The 14,927-nt window shown below is 43.1% G+C and overlaps 1 protein-coding gene and 1 long non-coding RNA gene across 5 annotated transcripts in view; one reads left to right on the top strand and one right to left on the bottom strand.

Moving 5' to 3' along the window:
• Positions 1 to 503: 503 nt before the first annotated feature.
• On the bottom strand, positions 504 to 6,259 carry LOC141272349 (uncharacterized). Its single transcript, XR_012322001.1, has 3 exons — positions 6,031 to 6,259; positions 901 to 1,007; positions 504 to 635 (listed from the first exon to the last, which is right to left on the bottom strand). It is a non-coding gene; the product is annotated as an uncharacterized lncRNA (long non-coding RNA).
• Positions 5,424 to 14,927, top strand: part of LOC141272348 (opioid growth factor receptor-like) — a 23,504-nt gene continuing 14,000 nt past the window's right edge. The window contains exons 1-4 of one of the 4 annotated variants that reach the window (XM_073682963.1): positions 5,441 to 5,635; positions 6,827 to 6,866; positions 9,929 to 10,000; positions 14,607 to 14,696. In XM_073682963.1, coding sequence (XP_073539064.1) covers positions 5,586 to 5,635; positions 6,827 to 6,866; positions 9,929 to 10,000; positions 14,607 to 14,696 — 252 coding nt within the window. In that variant the 5' untranslated portion in view covers positions 5,441 to 5,585. Of the gene's footprint in view, positions 5,636 to 6,058; positions 6,278 to 6,826; positions 6,867 to 9,928; positions 10,001 to 14,606; positions 14,697 to 14,927 lie in introns of those variants that run through there. The other 3 variants (XM_073682962.1, XM_073682965.1, XM_073682964.1) reach the window with 3 other exon arrangements.

The following is a 14,927-nucleotide window of genomic DNA, read 5'->3' as shown; positions in this document are numbered from 1 at the left end:
CATCTTATGAGACTCCAAGGCCCGCAGCATCGCCCCACTCTTGCCGCCACGGCCTCCTGAAGCAGCGACCCTGCCTCCTGTGAGCCTGCTGTACCGCCTCTCCCTCCCGGTAAACTCGCTTCCGATTATAAGACGCACCCTTATTTTCCTCTCAATTTTGGAGGAAAAAAGTGCGTCTTATAATCTGAAAAATACGGTACATCCGTTGCCTGTATAGTGAGTGGTGACATCTCCCTGCATGTCCCTATAGCTGGAAGCGAGCAGCTACAAGGAGGATATATGTTCAATTTCTCCCTGTAGCCGCACTTCCAGTAAGGCACGCGTGATTTTAACCTAAGAAGAAAAAAGGATTTTCCGGCATCTCCAGACATAAAACTAATCTTTTATTAGAAATTCATTTAATAACAGGAGAATCCATCATGAGAATAAAACCTTGCGCCTTTCTGGCGTACACTACGCCCTTAGTCATAGGAATCCAGAAGTGCTGGAAGATCCTTTCTTCTTCGTTTCTACAATAGTCGAGCTTCGCCAGCAGGAATTGGCATTCGTCAGCTTTCCAGCGTATCCTGAACAATATTAGCCAATATTAGCGTGCTTAACTTCTTTACTTTCTCCAAGATTTTAACCCTATTTGCCTGCAGGTGAAATAGCATTTCCAGTCAAGCAAGATGACTACCTGCATAACCATGTACAAAGAAGAGAATCTGAAATCAGATAATAAAAAACCTAAAACGTGTCAATTTTAACTCTTGAAAACTAGGAAGTGATACAGTAATTTCTGTATTTTAAATTTACTTAAACTGGAGGCTGGCAGGAGGATAGAGGCCCCTCAACCTCCATGATGACCATCTATATTGTGGCAAATGCAGCATAATATCAAAATAGTACGCTGTACTTTACCTGTGAAAAGTCATGAGGGTGGAGCCGCTGCACTGACCAGTCATGATGGCTGTCCTCCTTTTGGAATAATTGGCGTACCACAGGCCCAGCATGTCATTACAAGCCACCTACGGCACAGATGAAGCCAAGGTCAGTATACTCAATGGCCATACACCAGATACCATCTTTGTCTTAGTTTTATGATCCTGAATGGTGGCACACGTAACGTCGTAGATGGGAGGTGGAGCACGCGGCAACATCAGTGCTGGGACAGGAGGTCGCAATAAGTAGTAAAATCACAAGAATGGATATGACCCTTTTATGGTTTTTAACATAATATGGATTGAAATACATTTTTATCTCCCGGCATACTCCTTTAATACATTTTTATCTCCCGGCATACTCCTTTAATACAATAAAGTATCTTTTAAAACTGGCCACTAAGCCGAATTTAAGATTTCTACTTCCTGTTGGACACAGATATTAGCAGCAATATTCTGACTGAGACCCTATTTGTCTGTATTGATACATTTGGTCTGAGCATGCTCCCGTCACTATGAAGGGCAGGGGAGGAGGTGAGCTGTAACATCGACTATGGTGGATCCACTCTTATCTGCAGTATGCAAATTCAATGTAATCCTGTATGTGATGAGAGTCCTTTAAAGCAGCACTCCAGCAGGTTTTTTTATCGCACTGCTGGAGTGGTGCTTTAAATGTAATTCCCCAGTCTGATACTTACCTGCTGCCGCCTTCATCCTCACTCTAGTCGGTTTCCGGCGAAAAGTGACCTGCTCGCAGTGGAGCGCGCCGGAGGTCTCTTTTCAATACAAGTCATAGCCTTTCATTGAGCTATCATCACGTAACTTAGACGTAGATGTTACGGGCACAACATAGGCCGTGGGACCGGAGCTTCGTCGGTGAAAGGTGAAGTCGCCAGAAGGTGAGTATAAGAACGGGGACAGGGGGCCTACATTTAAAGTGCCGCTCTGATGCTGAAAAAAAACCCGTTGGAGCGGTGCTTTTAAAAGTCTTCTATAGAGAACAGAAAGTTTGAGTCTCATGTACGTCCTAGTGGCCAGAGTGAAAAATTGCACGAGATTTGATTTTATATTTTTTTACATTATGTATTTTATATAAATTTATAATGGAAAATTAAAAAAAATACATTTAAATTACAAACCTGATTAAAAAATTTTTTTTTATAATTTTCTGATTAAACAGGGCTTGCTGTAATATATAACACTGTGTAATTTAGATGCAGGTCATGTTTTGCCACCACTTTGCTAGATTGGTAAATTCATAGTAGATGATAATTACACAATAGATATTGACAAGAGATGAGCGAATCGATCCGCAGAGGATCGATTCTAGTTTATTTTCCTGAAATTCGCGGTTTCACATGCAAATTCGAACATTGTGCATTCGATTTGTGGTTAGCAAAAAAAACAACTTGCCTGCACCATTTCACATGATCTGTGGTTTCCAGTGGAGCACAGTGTGTACAGTAGAGTCATTTTCCATCTCCAGAGTCACAGGGTAAGTCTCTCTCCTGTAGAGTGTAAGCTCTTATGATCAGCTGGGTTCTCTTTCTAACCTGTGCAGTGTAAGCTTTATGGTAGGGGGGTCTTCTCTCCCCCACGTGTATTTTCTGAGGATTTGCAAGCTTACCAGTATTGAGATTCACGCAAATCGAATTTTTGGAGAAAATTCAGCGAACGCAGCAAATTTGAAAAGATCTACTCATCTTTAATAATGACTACAAGGCCAAGAATCCCATCAGTGCAATCTGTATGTGTTAACATACATTCTACCGCCATGTTCTACATCACTACGCAGAATGTAACCTCTTGTGTAAATCCCTGTTCTAATGGTTTTGAACAAAATGACAAATCACAGCATGCCCTTCCCACCTACACCAAGTACAGCCAGGGCTTCAGGATATACTCATTGGTTGTCTGATGATAGATATAAGGGTCTGTGTTCCCTAACAAACTAGTGGCAAGACACAGAAGTGAGCCAGCTGTTTCCTCTCTTTATAGCTGGGCCTGGGTTATATACCTATGGTCAGAATACTCCTTTAACCTGAAATCCACATGTAGCTTTTTGATTCAAAGCCAGACATGAATTCAAAGAAATGGAAGATGTTAAAAAACTAACTTTATATTTCTTCCTGATGGGGGGGAAAAAAAAAAACCTGCAGGGACTCTGAGACTTCGTTGCGATTAGTGACGATCCCAAGAATTGAACACCTAGTAAACATACAGTGGGTGAAATAAGTATTGAACACGTCACCAATTTTCTAAGTAAATATATTTCTAAAGGTGCTATTGACATGAAATTCTAACCAGATATAGGTAACAACACATCCAATCCACACAGACAAAAATCACACCACAGATGTCCATAAATTAAGCTATATGTAATGATGAGAAATGACCCAAGGAAAAAGTATAGAACATGCTTAAGGAAATTTATTTAATACTTCGTACAAAAGCCGCTGTTGGTGATGACAGCTTCAAGACGCCTCCTTTATGGAGAAACTAGTCGCATGCATTGCTCAGGTGTGATTTTGGCCTATTCTTCCACACAAACCCTGTTCAAATCCTGAAGCTTCTGTGGGTTCCTTCTATGAACTCTGAGATTTAGTTCCTTCCATAAATTTTCTATTGGTTTCAGGTCATGTGATGGACTGGGTCATCCTAGCAGCTTTATTTTCTTTCTCTGAAACCAATTGAGAGTTTCCTTAGCTACGTGTTTGGGATCAGTGTTTTGCTGAAATGTCCAGCGTTTCATCTTCATCATCCTGATAGATGGCAGCAGATTTTTATCAAGAATGTCTCGGTACATTTGCCCATTCATTCTTCCTTCGGTCATATGAAGTTTCCAGTGCCATATGCTGAAAAACAGCCCCACACCATGATGTACCCACCTCCCAAACTTCACTGTTGGTCTGGTGTTTTGGGGGTGATAGGCCGTGCCTTTTGGCCTTCAAACATGGTGTGTATTATGGCATCCAAAAAGTTCAGTTTTGGTCTCATCTGACCACACTATATTCTCACAGTATTTCACAAGTTTGTGTAAATTTTGTTGAGCAAACTTTAAACGCGCTTGAACATGCTCTTTGTTCAGCAATGGAGTCTTGCATGGTGAGTGTGCATATAGGCCATGGAGGTTGAGTGCATTACTTATAGTTTTCTTTGAAACAATTGTACCTGCTGATTCCAGGTATTTCTATAGCTCTCCACAGGTGGTCCTTGGCTCTTGGACAACTGTTCTGATAATTCTTCTCTGTGTGGGGAGCACCTGGTCGTGGCCAGTTTATGGTGAAATGATGTTCTTTCCCCTTCCAGATTATGGCCCCAACAGTGCTCACTGAAAACGTCAGTAGTTTAGAAATTCTTCTGTAACCAATGCCATCAGTATGTTTTGCAACAGTAAGGTTGCGAAGGTCTTGAGACAGCTCACTGGTTTTACCCATCATGAGATGTTCCTTGTGTGGCACCTTGGTAATGAGACACCTTTTTGTAGGCCATCAGTTGAACCAGCTGATATTATTTTTCACTAAGTGGCAGGATTGCTTTCTAATTACTGATAGATTTCAGCTGATGTCATGACTTTCCATTGCTTTTTGCACTTCTTTCTTCATGTGTTCAATACTTTTTCCCTGTGTCATTTCTCAATATTACACATATATCCAACCTTAGATGTCCATAAATTAAGTTATTTACCTGTGTGGATTGGATGGGTTGTTATTGACATCTGGTGAGAATTTCATGTCAATAGCACCTTTTAGAAATATACTTACTTAGAAAACTGGTGACGTGTTCAACACTTATGTCACCCACTGTACATTTATTACCTATTATGTTTATGAGAAGGAGACAATCAGACCCTCGTCCCTTTGACACCCCTACCCTAGGCCTCAATTTTATCCGAAAACCGGACACCTGACAGACCCAGTAATTAAAGGGGTTATCCAGTGATGATACGTTATCACGTATCCACAGGTGGGTGATAGCTTAGAGAGAGGTAGGAGTCCAATCACTGGGACCCAGAGAATTTTTATTTCCATTAAAATGGAACAACAGTGCACAAGTCTGACCACCGCTCCATTCATTCTCTATGGGACTGCTATAAGAAGGTGAGGTGCTAGGCAGCCCTATAGGGAATGAATGGAACGGTAGTCGGGGATCTGCACTTTTGCACCATTCTAATAAGGATAAAAGTTCCCCCTGCTGCAGACTTGGGTGGTTCCAAATGATCCGGACCCCCACTGATTTTGACGTTATCATATATTAGGTTAGGTGAGACATTATAGGAGGTCTCCAGTAAAGGTAAGAGAAACCGGATATGTCAACTGCATTAAATTAGATTAATCTTTTTTTTTTTTTTTTTTTTTAAATGATGCAAGTGTGGACAGGAAGTATGGACTGAAAATACCAGCCAGCTGCATTAGAAGAATGACAGATCAGTGAACAGCCTCTTGTTCCCAGTTTCAAGGTCACAATCAGACCTTTTTCTACTCTGTAGTTAGAATAATTTCACAAACAGCCGAGGACTTTGCCTTTAACTTAGAAGCTTAGCAGGAAGGTGCTGTGAGTTGTGTAACCCGAGATTTCGTCCGTTCCTTACTTTCATTTTCTATTACTACTGCGTGGTGGAGCAAATGGCCACCAAATCTAAGAAAGGGGCCTCTCCCCAATCTTATGCACTTCAGGAGGAAAGAACTGGGGAACAGAGAAAGCAAACAAATCAGGTAATATGGGACGTAGAGAATACTGATGTGTGAGACAAGTGGGGTCGGTCCACCTGGGGTACACGATCACTGTGATACCAGGTCCCTCCTGCATGTTCTATGGGCAACTGATTACAGCAGTGGCTTCCTGGATCATGGCTCATTTGCATACTTTTTTTCCCATGAAGCATTGCCTGTAAATAAGTCTCTATATACACACACTGTGGGTCTCTTCATTGAGAACAAAAGCCGTGATCTCCGCCCATGGCTTCTCAGCTGCTACAAAACTACAACTCCCAGCATGCCCTGACAGTGGGCATTGTCGTTTTGTAACAGTTGGAGATCACTAATTATGTTTGCTCATTATTATACAGTCATATCTGATTATCAGCTCTGCCAACTCTTGTGTAATTTACCTTTATCAGAAGCAGGTTCCCAGGAAATGTTTTGTGTATATCTCTGGGTAGAGTCCAAGCTACCATTCCTCGTTACTAGCCATTTATGGCTGGGGAGTGGCGGAAAGTGCAGAAAACTCCCTGCTCAGTCCGTGCACTACACAAACTGTGTCTCACCCGGGCTGACCGTCATATAGGGCTGCTACACTGATAACCTTTTCCGAAGAAGGGATCTCTCTGGAGCAGAAGCAGTGATTTAGAAAAAATGGTAAGTAATGAAAAAAACCACTCCGGGGGAACTTTGTCCCCTACAACATGCACTAGATTTATTACACAAAGTATTGGTGTATGGATGTGTTAGGGATAGGATTGTGTGCGGGATACACAAGTTTCCGAGTCAGTGAAAATGGCACAAATTATCCCAGATTTACCAACGTAGCACAAGAGGTGGGAAGAAATCCGAACTTGCTACTTGTGTGTCGAAAAGAGTTGCCTTTCTGAAAGGCATTACTCATATAAAAGGGGGCGGCTAAATAAATGAAGACTCCATATAATATCAGAACTGACCAAACCACCTAAATGTCTGCAGCAGCAGTGTACCCGCCACTTTCTTCAGAGACACATATGTATGGTGATGACAGCACAAGTAAAGGTTATAAAAAAAAATACAAAAAAGGAAAGGTAGAAATATACAAAAAGAAAACAACGCTCCAGCAAACGGAGCAGGAAAGAGAAAGGCAACGCAAGCAGGTATGGGGTTAATAGGCCTGAGGCCACTTGGTTCAGGGGGTAAGATGAGTCTCTGTGTTGTTGACAGGCAGGAATCCTGCTCTTTCCCTGATCTACAATGCAGTCAGGTAGGTAACGTTCTCCTAACATTTGCCAAACTCAGACTCGTCCTTCAGACGCCAGATAGAGAAGTCATCAATCCACAGAACACACAGTTGATGATGTAAGAAGAAATGTCATGACCTGACTTGTTACACCGGTGTCTTCTATTACAGGACTGCGCTGGTATCAGTGAGCTCTTTAGAAAGAGCCATTCAGTCACAGATGTTAATAAAGTCAGACAGAGAGGGGCCGGATGGGGGCAATAGGACTGAATGAAAAAAACAAATTAAGTGATGTGTCTCCATACTTTTGTCCATCCATACATACACATATATATATATATATATATATATACATACACACAGTTGTGCTCAAGTTTACATACCCCAGCAGAATTTTTCCTTTCTTGGCCTTGTTTCAGAGAATATGAATGATTAATAAAACTTTTTCTCCACTCATGGTTGTTGGTTGGGTGAAGCCATTTATTGTCAAACTACTGTGTTTTCTGTTTTTAAATCTTAATGACAACTAAAAACATCCAAATGACCCTGATCAAAAGTTCACATACCCCAGTTCTTAATACCGTGTATTGCCCCCTCTAACATCAATGACAGCTTGAAGTCTTTTGAGGTAGTTGTGGATGAGGTTCTTTAATTTCTCAGATGGTAAAGCTGCCCATTCTGCTTGGCAAAAAGCCTCCAGTTCCTGTAAATTCCTGGGCTGTCTAGCATGAACTGCGCGCTTGAGATCTCCCCAGAGTGGCTCAATGATATTGAGGTCAGGAGACTGAGATGGCCACTCCAGAACCTTCACTTTGTTCTGCTGTAGCCAATGACAGGTCGACTTGGCCTTGTGTTTTGGATCGTTGTCATGTTGGAACGTCCATGCGTAGCTTCCGGGCTGATGAGTGCAAATTTGCCTCCAGTATTTGCTGATAACGTTCCTTCAACTTTTACCAAGTTTCCGGTGCCTTTGTAGCTCACACATCCCCAAAACATCAGCGATCCACCTCCGTGCTATAAAGTAGGAATGGTGTTCCTTTCATCATAGGCCTTGTTGACCTCTCTCCAAATGTAACGTTTATGGTTGTGGCCAAAAAGTTAAATTTTGGTCTCATCACTCCAAATTACCTTGTTCCAGAAGTTTTGAGGCTTGTCTCTATGCTGTTTGGCATATTGTAGGCGAGATACTTTGTGACATTTGCGCAGTAATGGCTTTCTTCTGGCGACTCGACCATGCAGCCCATTTTTCTTCAAGTGCTTCCTTATTGTGCATCTTGAAACAGCCACACCGCTAGTTTTCAGAGAGTCCTGAATTTTAGCTGATGTTATTTGTGGGGTTTTTTTTGCATCCCGAACAATTTTCCTGGCAGTTGTGGCTGAAATTTTTGTTGGTCTACCTGACCGTGGTTCGGATTTCACAGAGCCACTGCTTCTCTATTTGTTAATCACAGTATGAACGCTGCTGACTGGCATTATCAATTCCTTGGATATTTTTTGTATCCCTTTCCTGTGTTATACAGTTAAACTACCTTTTCACGTAGATCCGTTGACAATTCTTTTGCTTTCCTCATGACTCACAATCCAGAAACGTCATTGACTGGATGAAAGATGCACGAGCCTGTCTGGATCCCAGATACTCAGCTTTTATGCACACAGACTGATTACAAGCAAACAGGTCACAGAGGAGGATGTTACCTTTAGTAGCCATTCAAACCCATTTGTGTCAAATTCTGTGCATGTTATCAGGCCAAATCACCAGGGTATGTGAACTTTTGATCAGGGTCATTTGGATGTTTTTGGTTGTCATTAAGATTTAAAAAGAGAAAACACAGTAGTTTGACAATAAATGGCTTCACCCAACCAATAACCATGAGTGGAGAAAAAGTTTTTTGTTATTATTCATATTCTCTGAAACAAGGCCAAGAAAGGAAAAATTCTGCCGGGGTATGTAAACTTTTGGGCACAACTGTAAGTTGATATATATAATATATCTCAACTATCTCATTCGTACAGTACTGTAAGGAAGTTCAGTTCATTATAGGTGCTGGACTCTGCCCCCTTTTTGTGCTGCCCAATTACCATAAAAAAATGGAGATTTATTGCAGTCCTTTATAAAGGTAGAGTCGGATATCGGAAGAAGAAACATAATACTTGTAGCAGTCAGTCATTAAAGGGAATCTGATCTACTAATATGGGCAAACAGGTGATAGAAATGTAAATCTATTACTAAAAAGTGAAGTGCGCAGGCGCGGGGTTTGGCCGAGGCAACTGCACATCACAGGGCACTGCAGATGCTGTAAACCTGTTTATGAGCTGATACTTTTATCAGAGGTAATGTATACAAAAAGCTAAGAAAGACCAAACATACATTTAAAGCGTCCGGTCATTTAAGCCCAGAATATTCATTAAGGGGTTAAAAGGGTCATGTCCCAAAACGCTATTAATCCTCAGATATAAGGTTAATCAGCAGGTTTACAGTCTTCTAATGTTGTCTGGCTGCTTTACTGAAAATTAACTATATTCCTACCGGCAACCACCAGCTTTCAATCATGGAGGCGTGCCCAGATCGCAACTGTCACTGCTCAGTACATCATGAGCGGTAACTGTAAGCACTCTGACAGCTTGTTCTGCAACGTATCAGTGCAGACATAGCTGTCAATCAAAGTGCCAGTGCATGATTACAGCCGCAGCTCACTGTGTACTGAGCGGTGACTGTAGCCACTTCGGGCACGCCTCCATGACTGAAAGCCGGTGGCTCCCAGTAGGAATGAAGTTAATTTCCTTGCTGTATCCCACGTTTTCAGTATGGTGGTAGGACAACATTGGAACACTATTATCCTGCAAATTAAAGGGGTTGTCCAAGTTGGGATGAAAGTCTGCAGTCACTCCATGTGATTGCAAACTTCTGAATCCTCACAGCACACATCAGTGCATGCTCTATCAGAATTCATAAGTCTGCTGTCATGGTTAATAGCTTTCCGAGACATGAAAGGTTCCCTTTTAGATTTTATTGTGGGTTATTTCTATCTGTTATTGCTATTTTACTTTTGAAAACTTACATTTAGATTATTCTATATCTCCAACAGAATTTTTTAAGAGATCAAAGACCAGAAGCAGCAACGGACCTCCACAGGGACAGAGGTGGATATTCACAAAATGTAAGACACTTATGGTAGACCTGATATTGACAGTAGCATATATACAGGTTTCCGTGGCAAAGATCAAATCTCCCACCCCTGCTACGTTGTTGGGTTTAGCCACTTTGGGCAGAAGAGCTCAGAAGGATGTGCCAAAAGAATGCCCAGTGGCATTGTGTGAGCCCCTGGTATCTTGTGCATAATTGACAGCTTTGATTTAGCATTGTGCTTCAGTTTGTTGTAAGAGCATTCCAAATTGATAAAATCTGTGCCGCAATTTAAGCCCACTCGCTGTCCAGCTACGAATGTCCATTTTAAGCAATTTACTTAAAGGGGTTGTTCACTACCAGGAAGGCCCCTTCTCAATCTGAATGTTTGCCCCCATGAAAATAAAAACACTTAAGGCCCCGTCACACATAACGAGATCGCTAGCGAGATCGTTATTACGTCACGGTTTTGGGATCGCTGGAGAGTCGTTTTGTGATCGCTGGGGAGCTGTCAAACATGCAGAACTTCCCAACGATTTCGGCCGACCCAGCGATCTAACTAACGATCTCGGCGGTTGTTGGGACGCTTTCACACAGCAGCTATTTCAACGATCCACACCTTGATAGGGACTGTACTCTGTCACAAAGGCGTGCATAAAATTACGCAAAATCAGGACTCAGTAGAATGAACGGATATCAACAGCCCGGAGAATTCTGCTAGGCTCTGCAATCCAGCACGAGGTCAGAAACAAAGGATGGAATCGCTATTCTGTTGCCTTCTTTATGCACGGCGGAAAATGAGAACGCTGTAGCGACCACCAATCGGGGACGAGGGGCGCGGAAAAGTCAAATTTATGCACGCCTACGTGTCTCAGTTCTGAATCGCTAACGAGGTCGTTGATAAGGTGTCAAATACAGCGATGCACACTGCCCAGCGGGAGCGCAACGACCCAGGAATGGTCCAGGAAGCTTTGTAACGATCAGTGATCTCACAGCAGGGGCCTGATCGTTGCTACCTGTCAGACATAACGTGATCGCTAGCAAGATCGCTATTGCGTCACAAAAAACATGACGTATCAACGATCTCGCTAGCTATCTCGTTATGTGTGACGGGGCCTTTACACTCACTGTGAAGGATATGGGGGGATTTAATGGTAGCTTACAATCCTCCTTCAGCATGTATATCTGTAACAGGACACCTGGCTCAGCAGGTGGTCCAGCCACACCTGCTAATACCCAAGCTCATGTAGGATGACCTCCAGGGGAGCCCATGCTGTGTAGCTGCTTTGTCCAGTCAGATAGGATTTCATAAGAAGCTTCTAAGGAGAATATGGGGATATCGTACATCCTAGCCACATACCGGTTACATTTTCGAGATCTCTGGAATGGGCTGAACACCTTCCAGGGTCTCGATCCGTTCTAGCACCCCAGGGTGGGGAGATATGCAGAACAGCTAGCAGAAGCCAGGTAGCAAAGCCATGCCCTATGACCTTCCGTTGAGAAGTTATGATCCTTCATAGGTTTTGGGAGTTTTAGCTACAAACACCCAACAGAAGGGGAAAAGCACCATCCTGGGGGCGGAAAAGGGTGTGACCAATCAAGGGGATAAAGGCTTGTGTAAGGCCATGTGCTCTCTCTTTAGTCATGCTTACTATTCACTTCGAAAGGGGGCCACATCCAGTAACTTGCTGGGAGGAACTGGAATCAGCTGGCAGCTCATGCCCCCATGTGGCCCAGCCCACATGGCCGAACATCAAACCGGTAATTGACATGATTCATCTGCTTATATCTTTTTTACTTCACCTGTATTTGCATATCTGACCATTGTATATACAGTAAATAACCATTGTGTATATAGTGTATTTTCTAGTGTGCCCTTAAGGCGATTAAATATATAATTTAACCCTGGGCTGCTTTTTTATCTCGATCCATGAATCCACATGGCCTTGTTCTTGGTTTTGACTTTACATGCTACCGGAGCCCGATATAATCCCGTTAATGGACTGGGTTGATATCTAAAGAGGAACTGATGGCAGTCATACCGGACTGATAAGGGTCTGTTTCACTGCTGCTAGTGAAAGAGGCCTATCAAGATTGTGTGTGAGTGTGGTGCCACATGAGCTACTGTGTAGGCCACATCCTCTCATTCCCCATGCCTCCTTGGGCCCGTGTGGACAGGGGTTATCTGTGTAAAACTGTGTCAAGCTGACCTTACATGTCCCCAGGGGGTGTGGAATGTCACGGTGAAAGTGAAGAGACTGTACCACGTGATCCCCTTGCCGCAATAGTGACGTCAGGCGGAGTGGCAAGGTGTGGGTACATCACACTCACCTCCTGTGCCGGAGCCATGCCAGCGGTATCAGCACTCATGTTCCCGGGGCTCTAGTGCGGTTGTTATGACATGTAAGCCCAGCACCCAGTCAGCATTGGTGTCACTATCTCCGCTTTCAGACAAATCGAACATCAAGGGGAAGTGAGAGCTGCAGATAGCCGCTCACTTCCTCTGGACTACTAATACATCCGAAGGTAGGGACAGCGACGCCAGTGCTGCTTTTGCGCTGGGATTACGTGTCATAACAACAGCACGTGAGCCCCGGAAACGTGAGTGCCAACACCGCTGGAACAGCTTCGGCACGAGAGGCAAGTATACAGTGCCTACAAGTAGTATTCAACCCCCTGCAGATTTAGCTGGTTTGATAAGATGCAAATAAGTTAGAGCCTTCAAACTGCAAACAAGAGTAGGTTTTATGAACAGAAGCATAAATCTTACAAACCAAAAAGTTATGTTGCTCAGTTGAATTTTATTAAATTTTAAACATAAAAGTGTGGGTCAATTATTATACAACCCCTATGTTTAATATTTTGTGGAATAACCCTTGTTTGCAATTACAGCTAATAATCGTCTTTTATAAGACCTGATCAGGCCGGCACAGGTCTGTGGAGTTATCTTGGCCCACTCCTCCATGCAGATCTTCTCCAAGTTATCTAGGTTCTTTGGGTGTCTCATGTGGACTTTATTCTTGAGCTCCTTCCACAAGTTTTCAATTGGGTTAAGGTCAGGAGACTGACTAGGCCACTCCAACACCTTGACTTTCTCCCTCTTGAACCAGGCCTTGGTTTTCTTGGCTGTGTGCTTTGGGTCGTTGTCTTGTTGGAAGATGAAATTACGACCCATCTTAAGATCCTTGATGGAGGAGCGGAGGTTCTTGGCCAAAATCTCCAGGTAGGCCGTGCTATCCATCTTCCCATGGATGCGGACCAGATGGCCAGGCCCCTTGGCAGAGAAACAGCCCCACAGCATGATGCTGCCACCACCATGCTTGACTGTAGGGATGGTATTCTTGGGGTCGTATGCAGTGCCATCCAGTCTCCAAACGTCACGTGTGTGGTTGGCACCAAAGATCTCGATCTTGGTCTCATCAGACCATAGAACCTTGAACCAGTCTGTCTCAGAGTCCTCCAAGTGATCATGAGCAAACTCTAGACGAGCCTTGACATGACGCTTTGAAAGTAAAGGTACCTTACGGGCTCGTCTGGAACGGAGACCATTGCGGTGGAGTACGTTACTTATGGTATTGACTGAAACCAATGTCCCCACTGCCATGAGATCTTCCCGGAGCTCCTTCCTTGTTGTCCTTGGGTTAGCCTTGACTCTTCGGACAAGCCTGGCCTCGGCACGGGAGGACACTTTCAAAGGCTGTCCTGGCCGTGGAAGGCTAACAGTAGTTCCATAAGCCTTCCACTTACGGATGATGCTCCCAACAGTGGAGACAGGTAGGCCCAACTCCTTGGAATGGGTTTTGTACCCCTTGCCAGCCTTGTGACCCTCCACGATCTTGTCTCTGATGGCCTTGGAATGCTCCTTTGTCTTTCCCATGTTGACCATGTCTGAGTGCTGTTCACAAGTTTGGGGAGGGTCTTAAATAGTCAGAAAAGGCTGGCAAAAGAGATCTTTAATCCACATATGTGAAGCTCATTATTCTTGGTGCCTGAACTACTTAATACTTTTGGGGGACCAAACAGAATTCTTGTGGTTTGAGGGGTTGAATAATAAATGACACTCTGAATTAACTTTTAACGTTTTTAAAAAATAAAAAAAACAAAAACAAAATTTGCTGCAGTGCATTTCCCACTTCCAGGCTGATCTACAGTACAAATGTCACAATGCCAAGTTAATTCCGCATGTGTCAACCAGCTAAATCTGCAGGGGGTTGAATACTACTTGTAGGCACTGTAAGTGTTTTTATTTTCATAGGAGCAAATTTTCAGATCGAGAAGAGGCTGTCCTTCTGTTTTCACTGAATACTGATTTTACCTCAGAATTGAGAATTTTGATAGAGACAGAATGGAGACTCACAAAATGTAAGACCCCCATGGAACGCCTGGTACTGACAGTACCATACACAGGGATTCCCACTGTAAGGATCGGGTTTTCTCCACCCATTATACTGCTGAGTTTTGTCACTCAGAGCAGAAGAGCCCAGAAATGTACACCTGATCCTGCACAGTCACTTCTCTCTCAGAGAAAGAAAATAAAATGAGGCTAATCACTACCTCGAATGGTTAAAGTGCTGATTTTTTTAGCTTATTTTTGTGAACATGTGACTTACGTTTTTATTTTCTTCCTTCTATGCTCTTAGCAAGTCAGACCAAGACAACCATCCTCCTCAGCATCATTAGCAAACTGTTTTAGTGGTGACAACCATGAAAGAGACGATTATTATCACAGGGTACGTTTTATAAGTTTATCTCCCTTTCTAAAATTTTTGTGGCTCAATAAAGATACCTGCAGATAGTCCCAAATTTTGGGGAAGGAGGGTTTGTAAGTAATAGCTGACATTCAAGTGAGCATATGGCCGACAGCTATTGAAGATGTACTGACACATTAATTGGGAACCCTACTTTCAAGCAACTTTTGAGAATAAAGTGTTGTGTGTGTACATGAGGGAAAACACTATTTC

This window comes from Phyllobates terribilis, unplaced genomic scaffold, assembly GCF_046119375.1.
Source record: "Phyllobates terribilis strain yellow unplaced genomic scaffold, ASM4611937v1 Scaffold_5__5_contigs__length_657084704, whole genome shotgun sequence".
Classification (NCBI taxonomy): domain Eukaryota; kingdom Metazoa; phylum Chordata; class Amphibia; order Anura; family Dendrobatidae; genus Phyllobates; species Phyllobates terribilis.
The sequence above is the reverse complement of the archived record's forward strand: the minus strand, read 5'-3'. Positions and strand labels throughout refer to the sequence as shown.